Raw genomic sequence first — 23525 nt, 5'->3', positions numbered from 1 at the left:
CCCATGCTGTAAAATTAATGCTATTCTCCTGAGAAATGCTGGCAAAAATTTATATTAATAAATCTTATAAAAAAAAGATAAATGTTGACAAAAAATGCTACTATGTTTCTTGTTGTTGTGAATGAGCGAGTAGCCAGAGGTCCATAACCGGGATCCGTAATTGGGGTCCGTACCGTAGGATACGGACCCGCTCGCCAGCCAATCAGAGCACAAGATTTGATGGAAACTGGACCGCGAAAAAAATAAATGTTTTTATTCCATCAAAAAAGTGTCCTGTATGTACAACCCCAATTCCAAAAAAGTTGGGACAAAGTACAAATTGTAAATAAAAACGGAATGCAATAATGTACAAATCTCAAAAACTGATATTGTATTCACAATAGAACATAGACAACATATCAAATATCGAAAGTGAGACATTTTGAAATTTCATGCCAAATACTGGCTCATTTGAAATTTCATGACATCTCAAAAAAGTTGGGACGGGGCAATAAGAGGCCGGAAAAGTTAAAGGTACAAAAAAGGAACAGCTGGAGGACCAAATTGCAACTCATTGGGTCATATGGCAATAGGTCATTAACATGACTGGATATAAAAAGAGCATCGTGGAGTGGCAGTGGCTCTCAGAAGTAAAGATGGGAAGAGGATCACCAATCCCCCTAATTCTGTGCCAACAAATAGTGGAGCAATCTCAGAAAGGAGTTCAACAGTGTAAAATTGCAAAGAGTTTGAACATATCATCATCTACAGTGCATATCATCAAAAGATTCAGAGAATCTGGAAGAATCTCTGTGCGTAAGGGTCAAGGCCGGAAAACCATACTGGGTGCCCGTGATCTTCGGGCCCTTAGACAGCACTGCATCACATACAGGCATGCTTCTGTATTGGAAATCACAAAATAGGCTCAGGAATATTTCCAGAGAACATTATCTGTGAACACAATTCACCGTGCCATCCGCCGTTGCCAGCTAAAACTCTATAGTTCAAAGAAGAAGCCGTATCTAAACATGATCCAAAAGCGCAGACGTCTTCTCTGGGCCAAGGCTCATTTAAAATGGACTGTGGCAAAGTGGAAAACTGTTCTGTGGTCAGACGAATCAAAATTTGAAGTTCTTTATGGAAATCAGGGATGCCGTGTCATTCGGACTAAAGAGGAGAAGGACGACCCAAGTTGTTATCAGCACTCAGTTCAGAAGCCTGCATCTGATGGTATGGGGTTGCATTAGTGCGTGTGGCATGGTCAGTTTACACATCTGGAAAGACACCATCAATGCTGAAAGGTATATCCAGGTTCTAGAGCAACATATGCTCCCATCCAGACGACGTCTCTTTCAGGGAAGACCTTGCATTTTCCAACACGACAATGCCAAACCACATACTGCATCAATTACAGCATCATGGCTGCGTAGAAGAAGGGTCCGGGTACTGAACTGGCCAGCCTGCAGTCCAGATCTTTCACCCATAGAAAACATTTGGCGCATCATAAAACGGAAGATACGACAAAAAAGACCTAAGACAGTTGAGCAACTAGAATCCTACATTAGACAAGAATGGGTTAACATTCCTATCCCTAAACTTGAGCAACTTGTCTCCTCAGTCCCCAGACGTTTACAGACTGTTGTAAAGAGAAAAGGGGATGTCTCACAGTGGTAAACATGGCCTTGTCCCAACTTTTTTGAGATGTGTTGTTGTCATGAAATTTAAAATCACCTAATTTTTCTCTTTAAATGATACATTTTCTCAGTTTAAACATTTGATATGTCATCTATGTTCTATTCTGAATAAAATATGGAATTTTGAAACTTCCACATCATTGCATTCCGTTTTTATTTACAATTTGTACTTTGTCCCAACTTTTTTGGAATCGGGGTTGTATAATAATTCTATATATTGCTTATATGAAAAAAATCCTACATTTAAACCTACATTTTTGCCAAACTTTGCCAATATTCTGGAAATGAAACTTTTTAAAATACGCTAAATGCTCAACAACCCATTTTTAATAGCTTCCTAAGTGCCTTTATTCAACGTCATGTCAAAATTCTGCATTTCCCTGTCAGGGTCTCATCACTGCAAATTCTCAGCCCGATGAACACAGCGCATGCGCGTCATTTCCACGCATGCGCAGTGTGTGTAAGAACATGTACCCACTTAACTGGATAGAAATGAATGAATGAACGAATGAGTGAGTCGTCAGTATTTCCTTTATATTAATGAGTGATTTACGGGTTTTATGGGTGCTGTAAGTGTCAGTTTATGCTTTTATGGCAAGTTGTAGCGAGCCGACTGTAAATTATATTTATATCTATCGTTATTAGCTCGCTCAGCCAATGAAAAAAAGCCACGGTTCATTTGTGCAGCATTTAGGGGAATAAAAAGAAAACAAAAATCACGGTATGGAGTATGAGGAAAAGGCCAGGTCTGTCGCTGAACGTCTTTTAAGTTACAGGAAAGACGAGTCCGGCTGGAAAATCTGTAAGAAATCGGTTAGTACTCTTTGTTCTTCCTTTTTTTTTTTTTTCAAAAGCATCTTTAGTTTGGGGGGGGGAGTAACAGATGTGATACAGAGCTGTGTGTTTTCTGTGTAGAATGAAGTTGCTGTTTATTGGCGACCTTCATCTGAATTCCCTGGAAATGTGTAAGTAAAACACATCACATGTTATAAGACAGGTTGTAACAAGACATCTCATTCCACTATAACAACTGTAATGATTGCTGTCTCTGCCTCTGAAGTTCACAGTGCTCATCAGCATGACTGCAGTACTTTTATTAGTATACAATACAGCATTTGTAGATAAAAAATAATTAACTACAATAATATTATAAACAGGGTGGCACGGTGGTGTAGTGGTTAGCACTGTCGCCTCACAGCAAGAAGGTCCTGGGTTCGAGCCCAGCGGCCGGTGAGGGCCTTTCTGTGTGGAGTTTACATGTTCTCCCCGTGTCTGCGTGGGTTTCCTCCGGTTTCCCCTACAGTCCAAAGACATGCAGGTTAGGTTAATTGGTGACTCTAAATTGACCGTAGGTGTGAATGTGAGTGTGAATGGTTGTTTGTGTCTATGTGTCAGCCCTGCGATGACCTGGCAACTTGTCCAGGGTGTACCCCGCTTCTCACCCATAGTCAGCTGGGATAGGCTCCAGCTTGCCTGCAACCCTGTAGAACAGGATAAGCGTCTACAGATAATGAATGGATAATATTATAAGCAAATTCATGAACGTTACATGAACTCAAGTTCAGTGTATCATTATTACACATTTCCACTGGCACAACTCTTCGAAAAGAGTGTAAGCAAGAGCTGATACAGTTGTAACTGGTTTTGTTTTCAGTTAATTTGCTCAACGATACTTTTATATTATAGTCTTTATACTTTAAATGTTTGTTTCTTTCATCAAGTGCAAGTTTACCCATATTGTCAGTGAGTACTGTACATTTTCATTTTCACTGAAACCTAAAGGGGGCCAGCACGGTGGTGTAGTGGTTATCACTGTCACATCATAGCAAGAAGGTTCTGCTTTCGAACCTGCCTGTCGACTGAGGCCTTCCTGTGTGGAGTTTGCATGTTCTCCTCATGCCTGCGTGGGTTTGCTCTGGGAGCTCTGGTTTTCTCTCATAGTCCAAAGACATGCGGATTAGGTCAACTGGTTACTCTAAATAGGTTTGAACGTGAATGGCTGTCTGTCTCTGTTTTAGCCCTGTGATAGACTGGCAGCCTGCCCAGAGTGTACCCCACCTCTCACCCAGTGTCAGCTGGGATTGGCTCCAGCTCACCCACAACCCACAATGAATAAGCGGTATAGAAAATGAATGAATGAAACCAAAAGGAGACTGTATTACAATTATTATTATTCTGCGTGACATGTAATTGAGGTAGCTTCAAAAGTATTACATCACTGGATGTCCCTTATGCACATTCAGACAAGTGCACACAGAACAATCACCTATTGAAACTGGCTGATAATGCAGAGTTCATAAAGTATATATGTATTTATGAAGTATATCATAGTAATAAGGGCTGGACAATATGATGGTATAACACTAATCCCATGATAAATGATCTCACAATACATTTTTCTGAGATCATGGATATCATATCCATTTTTTTTTAAATTATTTAAATGCAAACTGACTGGAAGCAGCTGCTTAGAATTTTGTACATGATATCCAGTGTTATTTACTTATTTGTTTATCCATTTATTTAATGAATGAATGAGAACTTTATTTTTTAATATAATTTTTTTGAGTGCAACATGATCGAATTGTTGGGGAACTGTCATCAAGCCTGTATATCATGTATCATAGAAATGTCTTCCAGAATCATGGTGATATTTTTCTCATGTTTCCTACCCCTGATCTGAATTGTATCCATGATTACTATGTTATACAATATGGTTACTATGGTTTATGGGTTTAAAAAAAAAGGATAAATTGGGTTAGTGTTTTCTGTCTGTGTTCAAAAAGGTAACACCCCAATGACAAGGAAAGATACAGTTTAGTACCCTTTTTTCTGAAAGTATACAAAGTAAACCTCTTATAGGTGCACATTTCTACTTGTATAATACTTTTTTTTTTCGTCCGTCGATACGACGAAGACCATCACTCATCCAAGAAATCCCGGGGACAGAGTGCGCGCAGTGCGCGGAGAGCGTCTGTGTGTGCGCAGATGGCTAGTGAGGCCAATCTGCGCACGAAAGAATCTGCCACAGCTGGGGCACGGAATGGACGCTGGGGCCGGATTCGCAGATCAAGCTTTTCTGGCAGCTCTGCGTGCCTCAGCGGAGGCTGTTCTTTTGGCTTCGCACGCTGAGGTGCCATTTCGGACAGCAGCGCGCCATCCCGCACGGTCCTGGGCCAATTGCTCCCAGTTTGTGTGGCTGATAGTGAGTGCGTTTACATGCACAGAGAGAAAATCAAATTTCTGCCGTTGCTCGACTGAAATCGAAGTTCTAAATGGCATGGAAACACCTTAGCTAGGCTGAAATTGAACCGAACTTGATTTTTCGTAATCGAGCTACACGACCTAGATTATGCGATTTTTGCCGAGCTACTTAGTGCATGTATACCCTATCGAGCTACGTAGTCGAGCTACTGTACTTACTTCAGCACTGCCCCTTCCGGAAGTGACAAGTGATGAGACCACAAGCGGGAAACACAACAGCCTCGGTCGAAAAAAAAAAAAAAACAGCCTCGGTCGGCATGACACTTCACCTTAGCCGCCACTTTATTAGGAACACTTGTGTCTGGGCATGTACGCACCCATTTCCAATTAGCTGGTAAGTTATTAGCATGTTAGCAGGCTAACAGTTAATATGTTCACCATTACAGATAAACTTCAACTTAGTGGCCATTTTATTAGGAACACTTCTGTTCGTACATACAAATTACAAACACTCTTCTTGTGAACACGGAACTGATAACTTTGTTTATACTCTTGAATAGCTCTTCTTCATGACGACAACCGGAAGTGTACCAACACGATGGGGCGTGTAGCGCCACCTGTGGCTCGGGTGCACAATGTACCTCACACAATAGCTCGATTTCCTTGTGTGCATGTAGCATTGGATTGCTCTGGCACCCCTGCTGGGACCCTTTGCTCGATTACCGACAGCAGCTCGATTTGGATGTGCATGTAAACGTACTGATTGAAAGCCTTTAGTCTGGCTTTAAGGGTGTCCTTGAATCTCTTTTTTTTTTTTTTTGGCCACCTCGGGAACGTTTGCCGTGCTTTAGCTCGCCGAACAGAAGTCTCTTTGGCAGACGTGTGTCTGGCATGCGGGCTACGTGGCCTGCCCAACGAAGCTGAGACTGCATCAGGACAGTGTGAATGCTGGGCAGGCCAGCACGTGTAAGGACCTCAGTGTCTGGGATCTTCTCTTGCCATTTGATGCCAAGAATTTTCCTCAGGCAGGTGGTGTGGAAGTGGTTCAGCTTCCTGGCATGATGCTGATAGACCGTCCAGGTTTCAGCACCATAGAGCAACGTAGTTAGAACAACGGCCTCATACACTTTTTTTGATCTTGGTTTCCGTTTTTATGCCTCGTCTTTTCCACACGTTCTTACGAAGCCTGTCGAAAGCAGTGCTCGCTTTAGCCAGTCTATTTGTTACTTCATCATCAAGGGTGACGTTCCTGGAGAGTGTGTTTCCAAGGTAGATGAACTTTTCCACGGCGTTCAGTCTGTGCCCATTGATGGTGATGTTGGGAGCACTGTATGGCTTTCCTGGCGCTGGCTGATGCATGACCTCTGTCTTTTTGGTGCTGATGGTTAGGCCAAAGTTACTACAGGCATTCGAGAATATGTCGACCGTGCGTTGCATATCAGGTTCTGAAGCAGCATTCAGGGTGCAATCATCGGCAAAGAGAAGGTCGTTGATGGTATCAGTCGAGACCTTAATTTTAGCCTGCAGCCTTCTTAGATTGAACAGGGAGCCATCAGTACGGTAGTTGATACCAATGCCCACCTCAGCATCTCCAAAGGCATCGCTCAACATGGCCGAAAACATTAGACTGAACAAGGTGGGGGCGAGGACGTGCCCTTGCTTCACTCCGTTGGAGACGAGGAATGGATCAGAGGTCTCTCCATTTTCCTGGACTCTTGCTAGCATGCTGTCGTGAAGTTGACGCACGATGTTTACGAACTTGCTGGGGCAACTGTACTTTGCCATAATTCTCCAAAGACCATCTCTACTCACGGTGTCAAATGCCTTCGTCAAATCGACGTAAGTGGAATAAAGGTCAACATTTTGTTCCTGACACTTCTCCTGGAGTTGTCTGGCAGCAAACACCATGTCCGTAGTCCCGCGCTCTTTCCGAAAACCACACTGACTCTCTGGTAGTAGACCTTGCTCAAGATGTGCAATGAGGCGGTTGAGTAAAACTCTGGCCAAGATCTTTCCTGCGACAGCCAGCAGGGAGATTCCACGGTGATTGTCGCAGATACGACGGTTACCTTTGCGCTTGTAGAGGTGCATGATGGATGCATCCTTAAAGTCCTGTGGCACAGCCTCATGAAGCCAGATGAGCTGAAAAAGCTGGTGGAGTTTCTCAGGCTACATCCACACGATAACGGCAACGAGATGTTATTTAAAAATATATCGCGTCCAAATGGGCAACGATCAGTAAAATATCAGGTCCATATGGCAACGCAATGCTTGCTGAAAACGATGCAATACACATGCCACACCTCTAGGGGCGCTGTAAGACGGTCCCTTCGGAGACACCAGAACAATAGAAGTAAGGACGCATGCGCATAAACTATTATGCGCGAGACTTCATATTAGCCACAAAGTCAGGAAAATCTGTTTGTAAAATTACATTATAATGACCAAATACAATGAAAAGTATTTTTCCAGTCTCACCTGTGAAAGGTAATCCCATGTGATCTCGTTTGGACGGCAAACCTGTTGGTACAGTTAAACGCAGCTAATCTTTATTCTCCGCTTTGACCTATCCAATATGGCGGCGAGGATGACGTATGATTCTACGCGGAAGGCGGCGTCTTTAACCCTTTGGTGACTGACCCCTTGAAAATGGTTCCTCCAGGAACCATGACGTTTCAGTTGTCAAGACAACGGAAAAACTAAAATACAAATACAAGAGCATTTTGTTTTGTGCACAAGAGCATTGTGACGTATCTTTCTGTTTTTGTATTTTAGTTTTTCCGTTGTCTTGACAACTGAAACGTCATCGTTCCTGGAGGAACCATTTTCAAGGGGTCAGTCACCAAAGGGTTAATGGTCCGGAATAAATTGAATGCTACACGTTGATGGATTAATTTGCTCTTCTACGCCCTTTTTGAGGAATGTATTGTAGGAGTTAAACCAACATCTGAAGAGGTGAGATCGCTCCTTTTTTTCCCTATTTTTGCTGGCGGGATTGACTCTGCCCTAAGGGCAGAGTCTCTCTCTCTCTCTCTCTCTCTCACTTTGCACCATTACACAATAAATATTCACAGTGAAAATATTTTGTAAGCGCGTTTCATGAACCAAGTTATAGGATTTGTTGACAACTCGCATCGAGTTCGTTACACTTCTACCCGGCGTGAAGCACTTAGTCATGTGGTTGTGACGTCATCGTAAACAAATCCGTTCTACTCATCCAGACGACTTCACAACGGCAACGTTGCCAGATCTTTCCACTCTGGAACCCGTTCTCAAAAAGATTGCGTTTTGGGCACCCAAAACGCCGGTGCCGTGTGGACGTCAGGCCTAAACGATAAGCAATTGTATCGGAGTCACCTGAATCCGTTGCCGTGTGGACAGGGCCTCAGTCAGGGCTACTCCCCCCCCCCCCCCCCCCCTATAGACTTCAGCTGGAATGGAGTCTAAACCTGGAGCTTTGCCACTTGAGAGAAGATGGATAGCTTTCTCAATTTCCTCAAATGTTGGTATGGCGTCCATGGTCTCGTCAATAGGAACCTGAAGTAGCCTGTTGATGGCTTCATCGTTTATTGATGAGGGCCTATTCAGGATACTCTGAAAGTGTTCTGCCCATCTCTCGAGGACTTTATCCTTGTCAGAGATCAGTGTTGACCCATCAGCACTGAGAAGTGGAGACAGTGAGCCCGTGGTGGTAGGACCATAGATTTCTTTCAAGCTGTTGTAGAAGTTCTTCATGTCGTTTCTGTCAGCAAAGCCCTGGATCTCGTCAGCTTTCTTATTTAGCCAGGAGTCCTGCATCTGGCGCAGCTTCACCTGTACGGTGCTCCGCACATTTCGTAGTATGTCATGCTTTGATGTTGACGTCGGATCGTCGAGATGGGCTTTATATGCATGGCGCTTTTCCTCTAGTAGCTGCTCAGTCTCCATGCAGTTCTCATCAAACCAGTCTTTGTGCTTTCTGGTAGCTGGTCCAAGGCATTCCAGGGCCGTGTTGTAAACCATCTCGCGGAGTGCAGTCCACGCTATCTCAATATCATGGCCATCCAGTACAGTGGAGTCTAAGGCCAAGTTTACATTAGACCGTATCTGTCTCGTTTTCTTCGCAGATGCACTGTCCGTTTACATTAAAACGCCGGGAAACGGGAATCCGCCAGGGTCCATGTATTCAATCCAAATCGTGTCTGGTCCGGTGCTGTGTAAACATTGAGAATACGCGGATACGCTGTGCTGAGCTCTAGCTGGCGCCGTCATTGGACAACGTCACTGTGACATCCACCTTCCTGATTCGCTGGCGTTGGTCATGTGACGCGACTGCTGAAAAACGGCGCGGACTTCCGCCTTGTATCACCTTTCATTAAAGAGTATAAAAGTATGAAAATACTGCAAATACTGATGCAAATACTGCCCATTGTGTAGTTATGATTGTCTTTAGGCTTGCCATCCTTCCACTTGCAAGTGGTAAGTGACGCGCATGCCCGACATGCACTGAGATCACACACACAGCGGCTCAGTCCCAAATCACTGCTCGTGCGCTATACTCGCGCGCTCTGTGAGCTGCGCAGGGCCGGAGTGCGCACCCTCCAGAGGGCACTTGCTGTTCAGGGCGGAGTGATTTGGAGCGCAGGATGCCTGCGGAGCCGAGCGTATCCGTGTATTGGCGTTGCTATGTGCACGCGAATCGTGTATTGGCGTTGCTGTGTGCACACTAATCGTTTTTAAAACGTTAATCTGATGATCCGCTGATACGGTCTAATGTAAACCCCACCTAAGCATTGTTCAAGGGTGTCAGTAAAGGGCTGCTTGATATTTCTGACCTTTAACTTGCTGGTATTCAGTCGTTTAGGCGCTTTTGCACCCTGGGGCCGTCTTTTGGGCTGGACACGGATATTTCGTTTGGAAACAACCAGGTGGTGATCTGTCCAGCACTCAGTGCCACACATGGTCTTTGTAATCCGAACATCTTGTATGTCCCTCTTTCACACAATGGAATAGTCGATTAGATGCCAGTGCTTTGAGCGGGGATGCATCCAAGATGTTTTGTTACGCACAGGGAGACTGAAGATGGTGTTAGTAATCAAAAGGCCATGCTCCGCACAGGTCTGCAGAAGGAGAAGACCGTTGCTGTTACATTTTCCTACTCCATGCTTCCCAATCACTCCTTCCCAGGAGGCGTTGTCACAGCCAACTCTCGCATTGAAATTGCCTAGGATAATAAGTTTATCTGCTTCTGGGATCAAGTTGATAGGGTTTAGATCTTCATAGAACTTGTCTTTAGCCTCATCTGGGTTAGTCATGGTGGGGGCATAGACACTGATAATGGTAGCAAACTTTTGGCCATGGGAAAGAGGGAGTCGCAATGTCATTAGGCGATCGCTTACACTCTTCGGGCGACCAGCTAGCTTTCCAACAAGTGATGACTTAACAGCGAACCCAACCCCGGCTTCTCTTCTCTCTTCAGGGCCGCGTCCACACCAGAAGAAGGTGTAGCCTGCACCTCTCTCGCACAGATCACCCTCTCCTGTCACCCTGGTTTCACTAAGAGCAGCGACGTCAATGCCGTATCTGCCAAGTTCTTTAGCGAAGAGTGCTGTGCGTCTCTGGGGTCTTTCGGAGGAATCTCTATCAAGAAGCGTGTGAACATTCCAAGCTGCAAGGGTTACTGGTATTGTTCTAGTTTTCAGTTTACTTCCTTTGTTTCGACCGCATGAGTAGGGCCCCCTCCAGTCACGGCAAACTGGCTAGGGTAGGAGGAGTAGGCAATGTTTGGGACACCTTTTCTAGTCCCTTCCTCATGCCGTGGAGGTGAGCAGTGCATTTCCTAAATAGGGCTGCTCAGACTGCTGTCGAAATCCACTGCTACTCCGGTCAGTGAATAGCGACCCAATGGCCTGAGCCGCCTATGTGCAGGGTTGCGGCTACGACTACCAGTGTACCCACACCTGTCGCTTCGTCGCGGGCCTGTCGCCACAGGACTTTCGATTGAAGGGGATGGGATAGAGGATGATGGATGACTTGCGCTGTGAATTTTAATTAAAGTGAAGAAGAGTTGTGCATCGTCGACCTCAGTCTCTCGTCTGGGACCGTCTAAGAATCCAGTGGCAGGACAAAGTCGAGACGACTGGAGACAGAACCAGATGCAGTGGATGGCCAAGGCGACTTAAAAATACCACGTCTTGCCCTATGCACTCCACAGGTGCATTTCTGTAACCGCCTTCTTCTCTATAGCTTCCGCAGAATCTGCCGGTTCCCAGACTTTGTGAGCCTTTCCCAGACTGGGTATAGCCGCAAGGCAGCAGAGGTTTGGAATCAGGGTTTTCCTTCCCCTAGGTGGACTGCCAACCAAGGCTAATGAGCTTCACCTACCCAAAGGGAATATACCGTCCCTCACTCGGTCCCTGGTATAACATTTTGTCAAATACAGGTGCACAACGTGTAGGTAGTTATACAGGAGTTAGGTGACCAGAGCCGTGAAGATTAGTCACCCTATGCACCCACTTAGATAATATGATTACTGACTAGCCAACAGGGTCCCAACCCTAATCATGACCTCCAAATTTGTACATACAACCTTTTCTAGGAGGACACGAAGGCAGAATAACACACCCTCAGTTGTTGAAACATTGTTGTAATGTTTTTAAATAAGATATGGTTTGCTCACATTGTACTTTACCTTTGACTGAGTGATGGAACAATGCTTTCAAGCAACTGAGCAACTTGTTTTTCCATGTGTAGATGACATTTTAAATCTTCAGATCTGTTCTTGTCAACAATAAGCAAAGGTTTATTGTTTAGTTTTAAAATATGTTGGGTGTTCCTCATACGTCAGGAGTCAATACATAAATTGTGGCTGTCAGATTAAAAGAGAGAATTGGAGCATTCACTGGGAACATTCAAGTCTGTTTATTAAGTTTTTATATTTGTTCAGTAACAGTAATTATAATAATCTGTCTTACAGATATAAGGGAGAGGGGATAGTCAATGGCAGTCCACAGAAAGTCTGGGAGTGTTTGAAACCAGAGCCAAATGGGCTTCGTCTCAAATGGGACAACAACGTGAAGAAGTTTGAGCTCCTTGAACAAGTTTCTGTTGTAGGTTTCGTGCCAGCTGTTGACTTCACTCTCATGAATTCTCATGTCTAGCCATTTAGGCTAGTTCCTACAGTATATACACCAAATCTCTCAGCGATTAAGTTTAAATCAGTCTATCACTCTGAAATACCATACCATATTATGACACTGATATATGCACATATACATTATTGCTGTATCCATATACTAATGATTTAATAGATGTGGATCTTCACCTGAGACATCATATTTATGAAGGCACAAATAAACGTACCATACAATTTTTATCTGTTATTTTAGGCCCAGGTGTTTTCATCCATGTCTAACTGATGTTTCTGATATTCCTCCCTTAGGATGTCACAGTATGCAGAACTGTCACTCCCTCTGCTGCCATGGGCGTTATATCGCCACGAGACTTTGTAGATGTTATTTTAGTCAAGCAATATGAAGACGGAACAATTACATCAAATGGTATCATAGTTATCCTTTTTTATCCTTTTATTCAGTTGTGTATCTCTGTATTTTGATAGAATATAATATACATTGCAATATATGATGAATGATTTCATGTCTAAAAGATACATTTAAGCAGCTAGAGATTTAATACAGTACTATTTAAAGTGGTTTCAATCAGTTCAGCTTTAACTGAAATAAGACTGAAAAGATAACTTAAAGAGGCCACACCTCCTTCACTGGGACTGACCGGTACAAAGCCACATTTCTTTCACTGGGACTGACAGGGAAAAGTGGGCACACCTCCTTCACTCGGACTGACGTACAAAACCTCGGCCACTTTGCTGGGACTGAAAAATAAAGAGGCCACACCTCCTTCACTGTGACTAACAGGTACAAAACCTCGCTCCCTTTGCTGGGACTGAAAGACAAAAAGATGCTACACCTCCTTCACTGGGACTGACCAGTACAAAGCCATACCTCCTTCGCAGGGACTGACAGTAACAGAGGTCCTGCATCCTTTACTAGGATGGATAAATATAGCGCACACATCTCCTTTAGTTGGACTGAAAGGCACCAATGTTACATCTTCGAAGTGACTGATTGGTAAAGAAGCCACACTTACAGTACATTTCCACATTGATCCTAGATATCGTTTAGTCCTAATTCTGAATCAGTATTTGCTTTTTGATTTACAGTAATATCTGTAAATCTTATTAAAAGTGATGATTGAATATTCTTGCTGTATTGTGGTGTTCTGTCTTTGTAGCGACTCATGTGAGCCATCCAGCTTGTCCTCCCCAGCCTGGCTATGTGCGCGGCTTTAATCATCCATGTGGTTGCATTTGTGTGCCTGTACCAGGGTAAGCTATGAAGGCAATTGAATTTCCGAAACCTTATTTACCAACAGCAGTGCCTGAGAACGGCAAAACGAATTTCCAGCCAAAGAAAGTAGATGGCAGCAAAGAGCTATTATTGTTTTTACAGTCAGCATTAAACCGTCCATTACAAATCTGAACTGAGTTTCAGTATTGAGCTCAGGGTTATTGATCCAGCTAACACTTTTGTCTGAAGCAATTTACAGCCAGATAGAATTCAGTCTGGCTGTCAGTAACATCAGGAAAATGGCGCAAGGCTGTTTCCACCAACTGGCCAGAAACAAATGCAAGATACAGTAGTTTTAAAGAACACACTCCGAGAGTCACAGAATGAGATGCAACTAATCCAAGGGTTAAGAGTAACCCTGCATGCACATGCATGCTGATGTTGCTTTCGGGTTGTCTCTTTTGGGCACGATGATAATAAGAAATGGTATTAACAAAAAAAAACAGTCTATGGCAGGGTCAATTACCAAGACTGAATGGTGACAACAGTTACCTTTTAATGCTTAAGCATTAATGATCAATTATCATTTGGCCACACATAACAGTTCATAGTGGTTGTTTTATACTTCACACTACCTCTTTTTCACTAGTGCCATGGACTCTGAATAGATGAGACACCACCATTTTCAATTTGACACAGGGAGAATGAACACATTTCTTTGTCCAGTCTTCAAATTTTCTGTTGTCAGCTTTTTTTCTTTTTCACAAGCCATGTCCATTTGCTAAAAGTCTGTGAAAAGTCTTCCCTTTCTCATCTAATATCTCAACTCCTGTAGTTAGTTTGGTCTGCCTTCAGCTTCATAAAAATTATTTTTTTCAAGGACTCCATTCGGTCCACTGAAATACTTTGATGGGTTTGAATCAAGATCACAATCCTCCAGTTGATAACACCAGCTTTACTGCATAATTTATACGTATAAACTTTGTGCGCTTATACAGGAAATAAACATCTGCCTGTTTCTTTGTGACACAAACTCATCACAGAGCAGTCAGTCAAACTATTAATGATGCAAAGAAAAAGACTAATAGACAATATTTATAGTAAAGCAATAATAATGTTTGAGTAACACATGAGCATGAATATTAGATACTTAAATGTACTTAATACATACTATACTTTGTAATACAGTGCCTATTATTATTATTATTATTATTATTATTGTTGTTGTTGTTTTGCGATTGTGAATTTGGTTGTTTCTGTTCGTCTGTGGCTCACAGGGAAGCAGGTAAAACTCAGCTTATCAGCTTCTTCCAGACCGATCTTGGAGGTTTGCTTCCTCGTTCCGTCGTGGATTCATTCTTCCCTGTCAGTATGGTTGAGTTTTACACGAACCTTACTAAAGCTGTTAAATCTCTCAAATAGCACTAAAGGCACTTTTTCTGGAATATCCACTTCCATAACTGCTCAACAAAAATGTATTTTCTGATCCTCGCTGTGTTTCCTAGTGAGCACTAACTGACCATTATTGAGTTCATTCCTGATTCTGACTTAAAATTTAAGTCGACCCTGGCCCGGGCCTTGATCTGACCCCTAAAAATATGTCCTTTTTAGTACATTTGAAGTTTGACTTCTTGTGTATGACCAGAAATGTTTATTTTCACTGAAATTTTAACTTCTAAACATTATTGTGCTCACTAGGCTCATGTTTAGTTTTCATTGGTTTTTAAATGTTATATTATTTCCAAAGGTGCAGAACAGAAAAGTAAGTTCACTAAATATTTGTCAAAAATGGCTGGTTAGAAATTTTTAACCCTACTACAGCAAAAGCACATGCAAAATCATAACCTTCACTGATTGTACAACACAGTTAACTATGTGGACTATTTAGTATTTATAACTGATAAGAAGCTAACCAACTGACATTTTGTTCTGTTTTGCAAAAATAGAATCGATCTGGTACTAGATACATTGCACCTCTGCCGATCCAACCAACATTGTAAATGTTTCTTTGCTGTCATGGTTTATAACCTCTAATGTTAACCACATTTTGGAAAATAACTTCCATGCATAATTTCTCCCTGAAATCTCACAAATCCCCAATTTTCCCATATTGACTGTATTCAGTCTTGTTTTGACTCAAGTAGTACTTTTTTCCACTCCTTGTAATGCTCACGTGAGAAACAGTTTTATTAGTCTTTCGTTTAAAAGGCCAGAGCACTTTCAGGTTTGTTTTCATATTTGGGCTAAGTGCAGCACAGCTGTGTTGGAGGAAATGAAAAAATTCCAACATGAGCATAAATGTCTTAAAAAGCCCACTTTACTTGCAAACTGGGATTGTGGGTAATAATAGAATTACACACATGACATGGGCCAAAAGGAGCTAAGCAGTGAGGTTCAGGGCCATAAATTACTTCACATTACATCACATTATCAAAACATTACTGGGAAAGAAATCACAACAAATTTGAACAAATTGCTTTAATTGTCATTTATAGATAAAAGCATAAATGTGGCATGGGCAGGTAATAGCACAAATATCAGATCACCAGCATGCTGGTCTACATAAATAACTATATTATTACATGGCCCATTCTGTAATTGCAGGTACATTTCAAGTGTTGACTCTGTTAGTCATCATCAACTCTGTTATTGTTAAACTGGGCAGTCCATTAACAGAACTGATGATAACAGAGTTGACATTTTCCCACCATTTTTGTGTCTTAACTCAACATGCTAACCTCAAACTAGCTACCACATGGCATGTATTAAAGGAACAGTCCACCGTACTTCCATAATGAAATATGCTCTTATCTGAATTGAGACGAGCTGCTCCGTACCTCTCCGAGCTTTGCGCGACCTCCCAGTCAGTCAGACGCAGTCAGACTCGCTGTCACTCCTGTTAGCAATGTAGCTAGGCTCAGCATGGCCAATGGTATTTTTTGGGGCTGTAGTTAGATGCGACCAAACTCTTCCGCGTTTTTCCTGTTTACATAGGTTTATATGACCAGTGATATGAAACAAGTTCAGTTACACAAATTGAAACGTAGCGATTTTCTATGCTATGGAAAGTCCGCACTATAATGACAGGCGTACTAACACCTTCTGCGCGCTTCGGCAGCGCATTGATACGGAGCTCAGATATCAATGCGCTGCCGAAGCGCGCAGAAGGTGTTAGTACGCCTGTCATTATAGTGCGGACTTTCCATAGCATAGAAAATCGCTACGTTTCAATTTGTGTAACTGAACTTGTTTCATATCACTGGTCATATAAACCTATGTAAACAGGAAAAACGCGGAAGAGTTTGGTCGCATCTAACTACAGCCCCAAAAAATACCATTGGCCATGCTGAGCCTAGCTACATTGCTAACAGGAGTGACAGCGAGTCTGACTGCGTCTGACTGACTGGGAGGTCGCGCAAAGCTCGGAGAGGTACGGAGCAGCTCGTCTCAATTCAGATAAGAGCATATTTCATTATGGAAGTACGGTGAACTGTTCCTTTAAAAACAGAATTCTATGGATTTGAATCATATTGTTTTCACAAAATTAGTGAGTGAGAGATTCACTCCAATATCACAGTAACAGAGTTGATGAATAATTAATGCACTGTTGGTGTATCCTCAACATTTTGTTCAAATTAATGAGAAGAAACATAACTTACCTCACTGCCTTTCTGAAGATTCCTGCCAGAGGAAGTGACATCTCTCGGTGCAGGTGTCATGCGTATTATTAAAAGTCTTTGTGGATTTTATGCAGTTTTATAACAGAGTTGACAAGAGCATTGGGATTGATAATTTTATTATTATTATTATTACTGAAATTTCACAAAATACAGAAAATAGACTTTCTGTGCAATTGATTTTATCACAGTTGATAGAATGAGCCCCAAAAAACAGATTGTTAGACTGAATCACTTCATGTTTATTCAAGTTGAATGTATGAATCAGTAGTCGAAGATGGGCAATAATGTGGGGGGAGGGGTGGGAGTCATTTAGTTAATGTTTTATGGATAAATTAGGTCTAAAATGTACATCAGGCATTACTATTGTTGAAAGTTTGTCATAATTTGCATTCTTATTCAAAACTGATTCAATAAAGATTTCTTTCGTGGAAAATAGCAAAAGGTTTATCTCGGAGATGCGAAATACCCCAAATTCTAGAATGACCTTTATACTGTACATATTGACATTTCAAAGACAGAGTTTGGTCTACATCAGAAGTGCTCCATGGTTGGGAACAATTTAAAGTCACTGTGCTTATGTGAATAGGATAAAGAAAAAGTATTGAGGTTGAAAGTATATAATTTTTCAGTAGTGGTACTAATTCATCTGCCCTTAATAATACATTTTATTTATAAGCGCCTTTCATGACACTCATGGACGCTTTACAAGAATAAAACAGAAAAAATAAACAACAGAGAAAAACTACACAACATAAAATGGAAAGAAGGGAAAAATACAATTTACAGGGAATAAGCTAAACAGCAGATAGAAACTAAACAGCAAAATTAAGAAAAAAAAAAAGAAAAACAATGCAAATTACAAAGAATAGGCTATTTTGAACAGGCGAGTTTTGAGTCTAGATTTGAAAAGAGGAAGAGAATAAATATTACGGATATCAGGTGGGAGGGAGTTCCAGAGTTTGGGAGCAGAGCAGCTGAAAGCTCTGCTCCCCATGGTGCTAAGGCAGGCAGAGGGCATGGTGAGATAAGTGGAAGAGGAGGATCTGAGCAAATGGGTGCAAGTTGCAATATGGAGGAGATTTGACAGATATGGGGGGGTAAGATTGTGGATGGCCTTGAATGTATAAAGGAGAATTTTGAAATCAGTTCTGTGCTTAACTGGGAGCCAGTGGAATTGTTGTAGGACAGGGGTAATGTGGTGGAAGGAGGGAGTTTTGTAGATAATGCAAGCGACTGCATTCTGGACCAGTTGAAGCTTATGGAGGGATTTGTGAGGGAGGCCAAAAAGGAGAGAAATACAATAATCAATACGGGAGGTGACAAGGCTGTGAACAAGGATAGACGTGGTATGGGGGGTGAGGGAGGGGCGGAGATGATTAATATTGCGAAGATGGAAATATGCGGACCGGGTTATATTACTGATGTGAGATTGAAAAGATAATGAGCTATCGAGGATGACACCCAGACTCTTAACCTGAGGGGGAAAGTAAGGAGCTGTCGATTGTGATGGAGAAACTGTCAACTTTGGATAGTGTGGATTTTGTACCAAGAAGCAGAATTTCAGTTTATTTCAGTTTAAGAATTTCTTGGAGACAACAGAGAGAATGCATCTGCAGATATGATGCTTTATCATAAACTAGAGTGCTAATAATAAAACTCCTCTCATTATCTCTAGCCGCTTTATCCTGTTCTACAGGGTCGCAGGTAAGCTGGAGCCTATCCCAGCTGACTACGGGCGAAAGGCGGGGTACACCCTGGACAAGTCGCCAGGTCATCACAGGATAATAAAACTGATACTGGATTTTGATTAGTATTCTTGGTCAGGTGTTTGATCCCAATGTTTTGTAGGGCAACAGTAATAATACGCTAAGTCAGAATCAGTTATTATACACTTTATTTTATTTTCCATGATACCACATTTTTTAATCTGATTGATCAAATGAAGTTCATGTTGGGCGGCACGGTGGTGTAGTGGTTAGCGCTGTCGCCTCACAGCAAGAAGGTCCAGGTTCGAGCCCCGTGGCCGGCGAGGGCCTTTCTGTGCGGAGTTTGCATGTTCTCCCCGTGTCCGTGTGGGTTTCCTCCGGGTGCTCCGGTTTCCCCCACAGTCCAAAGACATGCAGGTTAGGTTAACTGGTGACTCTAAATTGACCGTAGGTGTGAATGTGAGTGTGAATGGTTGTCTGTGTCTGTGTCAACCCTGTGATGACCTGGCGACTTGTCCAGGGTGTACCCCGCCTTTCACCCATAGTCAGCTGGGATAAACTCCAGCTTGCCTGCGACCCTGTAGAACAGGATAAAGCGACTAGAGATAATGAGATGAGATGTTCGTGTTGAATAATCTAGAATAACAGCAGCTCTGACACTAGCGCTAGCTATTTATCATAACAGCTCTTTCACAGGGACTTGTTTGGTAGATACTGCACATAATCTAAACATATAATAGAGTTAATCAGATTAAAATAAAGTTTTATCGGGAACAAGATAAGATCCATCCATTATCCGTAACTGCTTATCCTGTGCAGGGTCGCGGGCAAGCTGGAGCCTATCCCAGCTGACTATGGGTGAGAGGTGGGGTACACCCTGGACAAGTCGCCAGGTCATCGCAGGGCTGACACACAGAGACAAACAATCATTCACACTCACGTTCACACCTACAGTCAACATAAGATGCTTTTTTTTTTTTTTATTATTTTATTAACTGAGGGAACAGTTGCTTATAGCTACTATGACAAATAACAGGAACTAACTTGTTTAGCGCACATTCCACAACAGTAAACTGAGAAAAAGTATGACGTTATTTAATTAATTCATAATTTAATTATTTAATCAGTTGATTAATTAAAAAGGTCATTGTTGTGGTGTAAGAGGAATAAAACTCTTTGTGAAGTACTGTTATAGGAAAAAATAACCAACTCCACCACCACATTGTTGATTATTTTCCTATAACAGCACATAGTTATCATTAGATATCAATGGCAATGTATTGGTATCATGACCTGAAGAAGAAAGCCTGGTCCTTTTATAGGAGTTACTTTTCTGTTCTGTACTTTTGAAAACATTTGTGAACACATTAAAGGAAGCAAGATTGTGTGCAAAAAGAAAAAGTCTTGGTATGAACAGGGATGCAGTAATCTGTTACTGAGTATCGTTATCTGATTGAAGATGTCCTGAATCACTGGACTGGTATCAGATCCAATTTGCCATTTTACATTCTGAAAATTTTAGGATCTGATCCACTGATGTTTTAAACATTCCATAAATGTGTGACGCTGCCTGGCACAATCTCAAATTTTTGCACATGTATGTGCCTCTGACGGTTTGCATCGTTTACCAACAGAAGCTCACAGTGTCGATTTGATTACTGTGAGGATGACACTTGTCGTCATTAGCTGAAAGAACTTGACGCGAACAGGGTGTCTCCACAACTACCGTTTTTAAACACCTTTTACTATGTACATAGTCACCATCAGAGCAGCATCAGGTAACAACTCTGATAGTTGTATTATGATTTTTTTTTATGGGATGTGTGAATTCCGAGTACAAAACTCTTTTTATGTCTACAGAGAAAATAGTGCAATATGAACATTTTTATGCAATGAGTAGACCCTAAATGTGGTTCTGCAGGTTGGATTCAAGTATTATGAGACAGTCAGACAGAGCAAGAGGACTTAAAAAAAATTAGTTTACAGTTTCAGCTGTTAAGTGTAAAAAGTTTGGTTTTTTGAATGGAGAAAAAAGAAAATACTTTTACTCATAATTAGCATTAGAGAATGATGTGCGTATGACCTGAACTTTTTTTTTTAAAACATAAACTGTTTGACCAATTTTGTTACTTATGATAATGAGGAAACTATCTGTGAAATCTTCATATTATGTTATATATTACCCCTTTCATGCATAATATCCACACTTATGGACAGTCAGTTTAAGGCTGTATTTAGGAAAATATCAGTTGTTAATCAGCCCCAAATCATTTCAGAGTATTACTGTCACTTAAATTAACTGTAATTTAAATTAAATAATGACATAAATTATATAACAGTCCAAAGCACTGCATTCTGTACATCCATATTGCTTTTTTTTTTTCTTCAAAAATTGTATTTTATAGAATTTTGATCATCAACATGTAATATATTGGACTTCAGTGAAAGCAATATTTTATTTATATCCACACTGGAAATTTCTGAATTTTAAGTGTGAATAATCCACAAAATCTAAATGTTTTTAATTAAATAACTAGAAGGGCACTCAGAGTGCAGACCTTTGCCAAGGACAATATTCAACTCTTCTATGATATGCAAATCTGCAACCGTAACCACTTTGCATGTCTGGAGGAGTCGTACTTACTAGCAACGTTTTCGCAGTCTGTTTGTTTTACATTAAGAAATATTTTGAAACCACTGTCCCTCTACAGTAATGCTCCATGATGATGACTTTCGTCACTATTGAACTTTACTGCCATCTACTGGATTTTAGGATGTATGGCATTGTTGAGCACAGACTTCCATCACTGCCATCGCAACATCAATAAAAATGAAACTAAATTTGTTGATCCGCCCCATGACTCGGATCCACTCTAATATTTTATGGGTTTTCTTGGCTCATGCTCCACCATTTCACCAAGGCTCATGTAAATTGGCTTGGTAGGTTTTGTGCAATGAACCCAAACGTACCCAAAAATGGCTCAATTAAAGTAGGTCATTTTTAGTGGAAAAGTGAATAGTTATTCCATATTGTGTGTCCCATATCATGTTCACATACATCCATAATAACCCTATATCCATAATGCGCCATAAAACTTGAATCCAGCCAATGTCTGAAGTCCAGTATAATTTGGTGAGCTCTAACACAGGTTTATTCTGTGCATCCAAGCAGGTAGAGAACACCAAACTGTGCTCGACTCCAAACATGCAGTCACACAGATGGGGTGAAAATGGCTACTTGTTAGGTTTTAGAAACATAAGATCTCCGTACTCTGTATTTAAGAGCATCACATTTTACTTTAGTACTGATAAATCCCAGCTTTTAGGTTACTTTTATATTACTTCTGAACTGATTACCTCAATTTTCAATCTTGTCTGACATTCCTGTTCCCTGGCTTTAATGCTAGTTGTACCCAGTATGTGCCTGCTGTCTTTTCTTCGCGTCTGCATGCCTAGACATATTGAAAGAGCGGAAAGTAAATGGCATGCAGATGAGTTGCAGTTAAAACAATTTACATAGGTGTTCCTGGCTTTATTTTTTTTTTTCTGCACTCATAGGTGCTGAATATTTTATTTATATACGTATGAAATACATTATTCAGTCCATTACGTTTCTCAAAATAAAGAATGGGAATCTTGTCCAGAGATAATAGGAAAGGAGGATTGGCATGATTCCAAAATGTTAAACTGTAAAGATCTAAATGAAAATACATTATAGTCAGGAATTACACTGTGATGTTTACAAAGCTTGAATCATTCAGAGTTGCACAAAGGGACTAAATGGTGTGTGTGTGTGTGTGTGTGTGTGTGTGCGTGTGTATAATCTGCTGCAAAGTGCATGTGTGTGTTTCTGTCTCGTGTCTTTACTGTTCCATTCAAGAGCATGACTGTGTGTCACTCAGTGAAGTTAATTATCCTGAATGCATGTTCATTGGCTAGAAATGGGTGTTGTTCATTCGAAGGAGGCATTATCTACAGTGTCTGTATCATTTAGAATTTTATATATATATATTTAAATTTGTGGAAAATTAGGCATGGGGGGGTTGGTTGGTTTTTTGTTTTGTTTTTACTGAACATATGTGAAAATCATTTTTAAAAATTGTTGTTGTTATTATTATTATTATTATTATTAAAATCAGGTTCACACAATTCCTCTTATCCCAAACGTACTCAAACAGCCAAAACATGTTGGATGTACAACATGCAAACTTTCTCACTCCCAATTCCTTTCCACAACTATATTGTCATCCAATAATATCCCATATCCTCATATACAATCCCAATTAAGAAAAAGTTGGGAAGGTATGGAAAATAAAAAAAAGAAAGCAGTGATTTCTAAATTTACATTAACTTATATTTCATTGCCAACAGAATGAACCCAAGATAGTTAATGTTTTGTCTGGTCAACTTCATTTAATTTGTCAATATACATCCATTCCTGTGTTTCAGTCCTGCAACACATACCAAAAAAAGTTGGGACAGGGGTAATTTAAAGCTACAAATGAGGTAAAACAATTCAATAATGATGTGATTTGAAATAGGTGATGTCAACAGATGATTGTAGCCATGATTCAGTACAAAATCAGCATCCAGGAAAGGCCTAGTCTTTGAGGAGCAAAGATGCTCCGAGGATCTCTAGTTTGTCAACAAATGCATGAGAAAATTATTGAAATGTTTAAAAGCAGTGTTGCTCAAAGAAAGATACAAAGGGATTGGGATATTCCACCATCTATGGTGCATATCATCATTAAATGCTTTAAGGAATCAGCAGGAATTTTGGCAAGGGCGCAAGCCTAAGCGGAACATCCATGATTGACGATGTCTCAGATGTTACTGCATCAAGAACCATCATTCATATAACCACATTGATATCACCACATGGGCTCGAGATTACTTTGGCAAACCTTTGTCAAGCAC

General features: G+C 41.2%; 1 protein-coding gene across 1 annotated transcript; it reads left to right on the top strand.

The window, feature by feature from the left end:
* Positions 1–2176: 2176 nt before the first annotated feature.
* On the top strand, positions 2177–15047 carry stard5 (StAR related lipid transfer domain containing 5). The gene is made up of 6 exons (XM_060940477.1): positions 2177–2486; positions 2589–2638; positions 11833–11965; positions 12298–12415; positions 13167–13260; positions 14500–15047. The coding sequence occupies exons 1-6, from the start codon at positions 2397–2399 to the stop codon at positions 14642–14644; spliced, it is 630 nt and encodes a 209-aa protein (XP_060796460.1). The 5' UTR covers positions 2177–2396; the 3' UTR covers positions 14645–15047.
* Positions 15048–23525: the final 8478 nt, after the last annotated feature.

Source organism: Neoarius graeffei, chromosome 15, assembly GCF_027579695.1.
Source record: "Neoarius graeffei isolate fNeoGra1 chromosome 15, fNeoGra1.pri, whole genome shotgun sequence".
Taxonomy (NCBI): Eukaryota; Metazoa; Chordata; class Actinopteri; order Siluriformes; family Ariidae; genus Neoarius; species Neoarius graeffei.
Note: the sequence above shows the minus strand (reverse complement) of the source record. Positions and strands in the feature narration are given on the sequence as shown.

Excerpts from the sequence above, each read along its gene's own strand:
- stard5 (XM_060940477.1), top strand. The coding sequence starts at position 2,397 with ATGGAGTATGAGGAAAAGGCCAGGTCTGTCGCTGAACGTCTTTTAAGT. Across the intron at positions 2,487-2,588 it reads GGAAAATCTGTAAGAAATCG|AATGAAGTTGCTGTTTATTG; the intron begins GTTAGTACTCTT and ends TTTTCTGTGTAG. Across the intron at positions 12,416-13,166 it reads CGGAACAATTACATCAAATG|CGACTCATGTGAGCCATCCA; the intron begins GTATCATAGTTA and ends CTGTCTTTGTAG.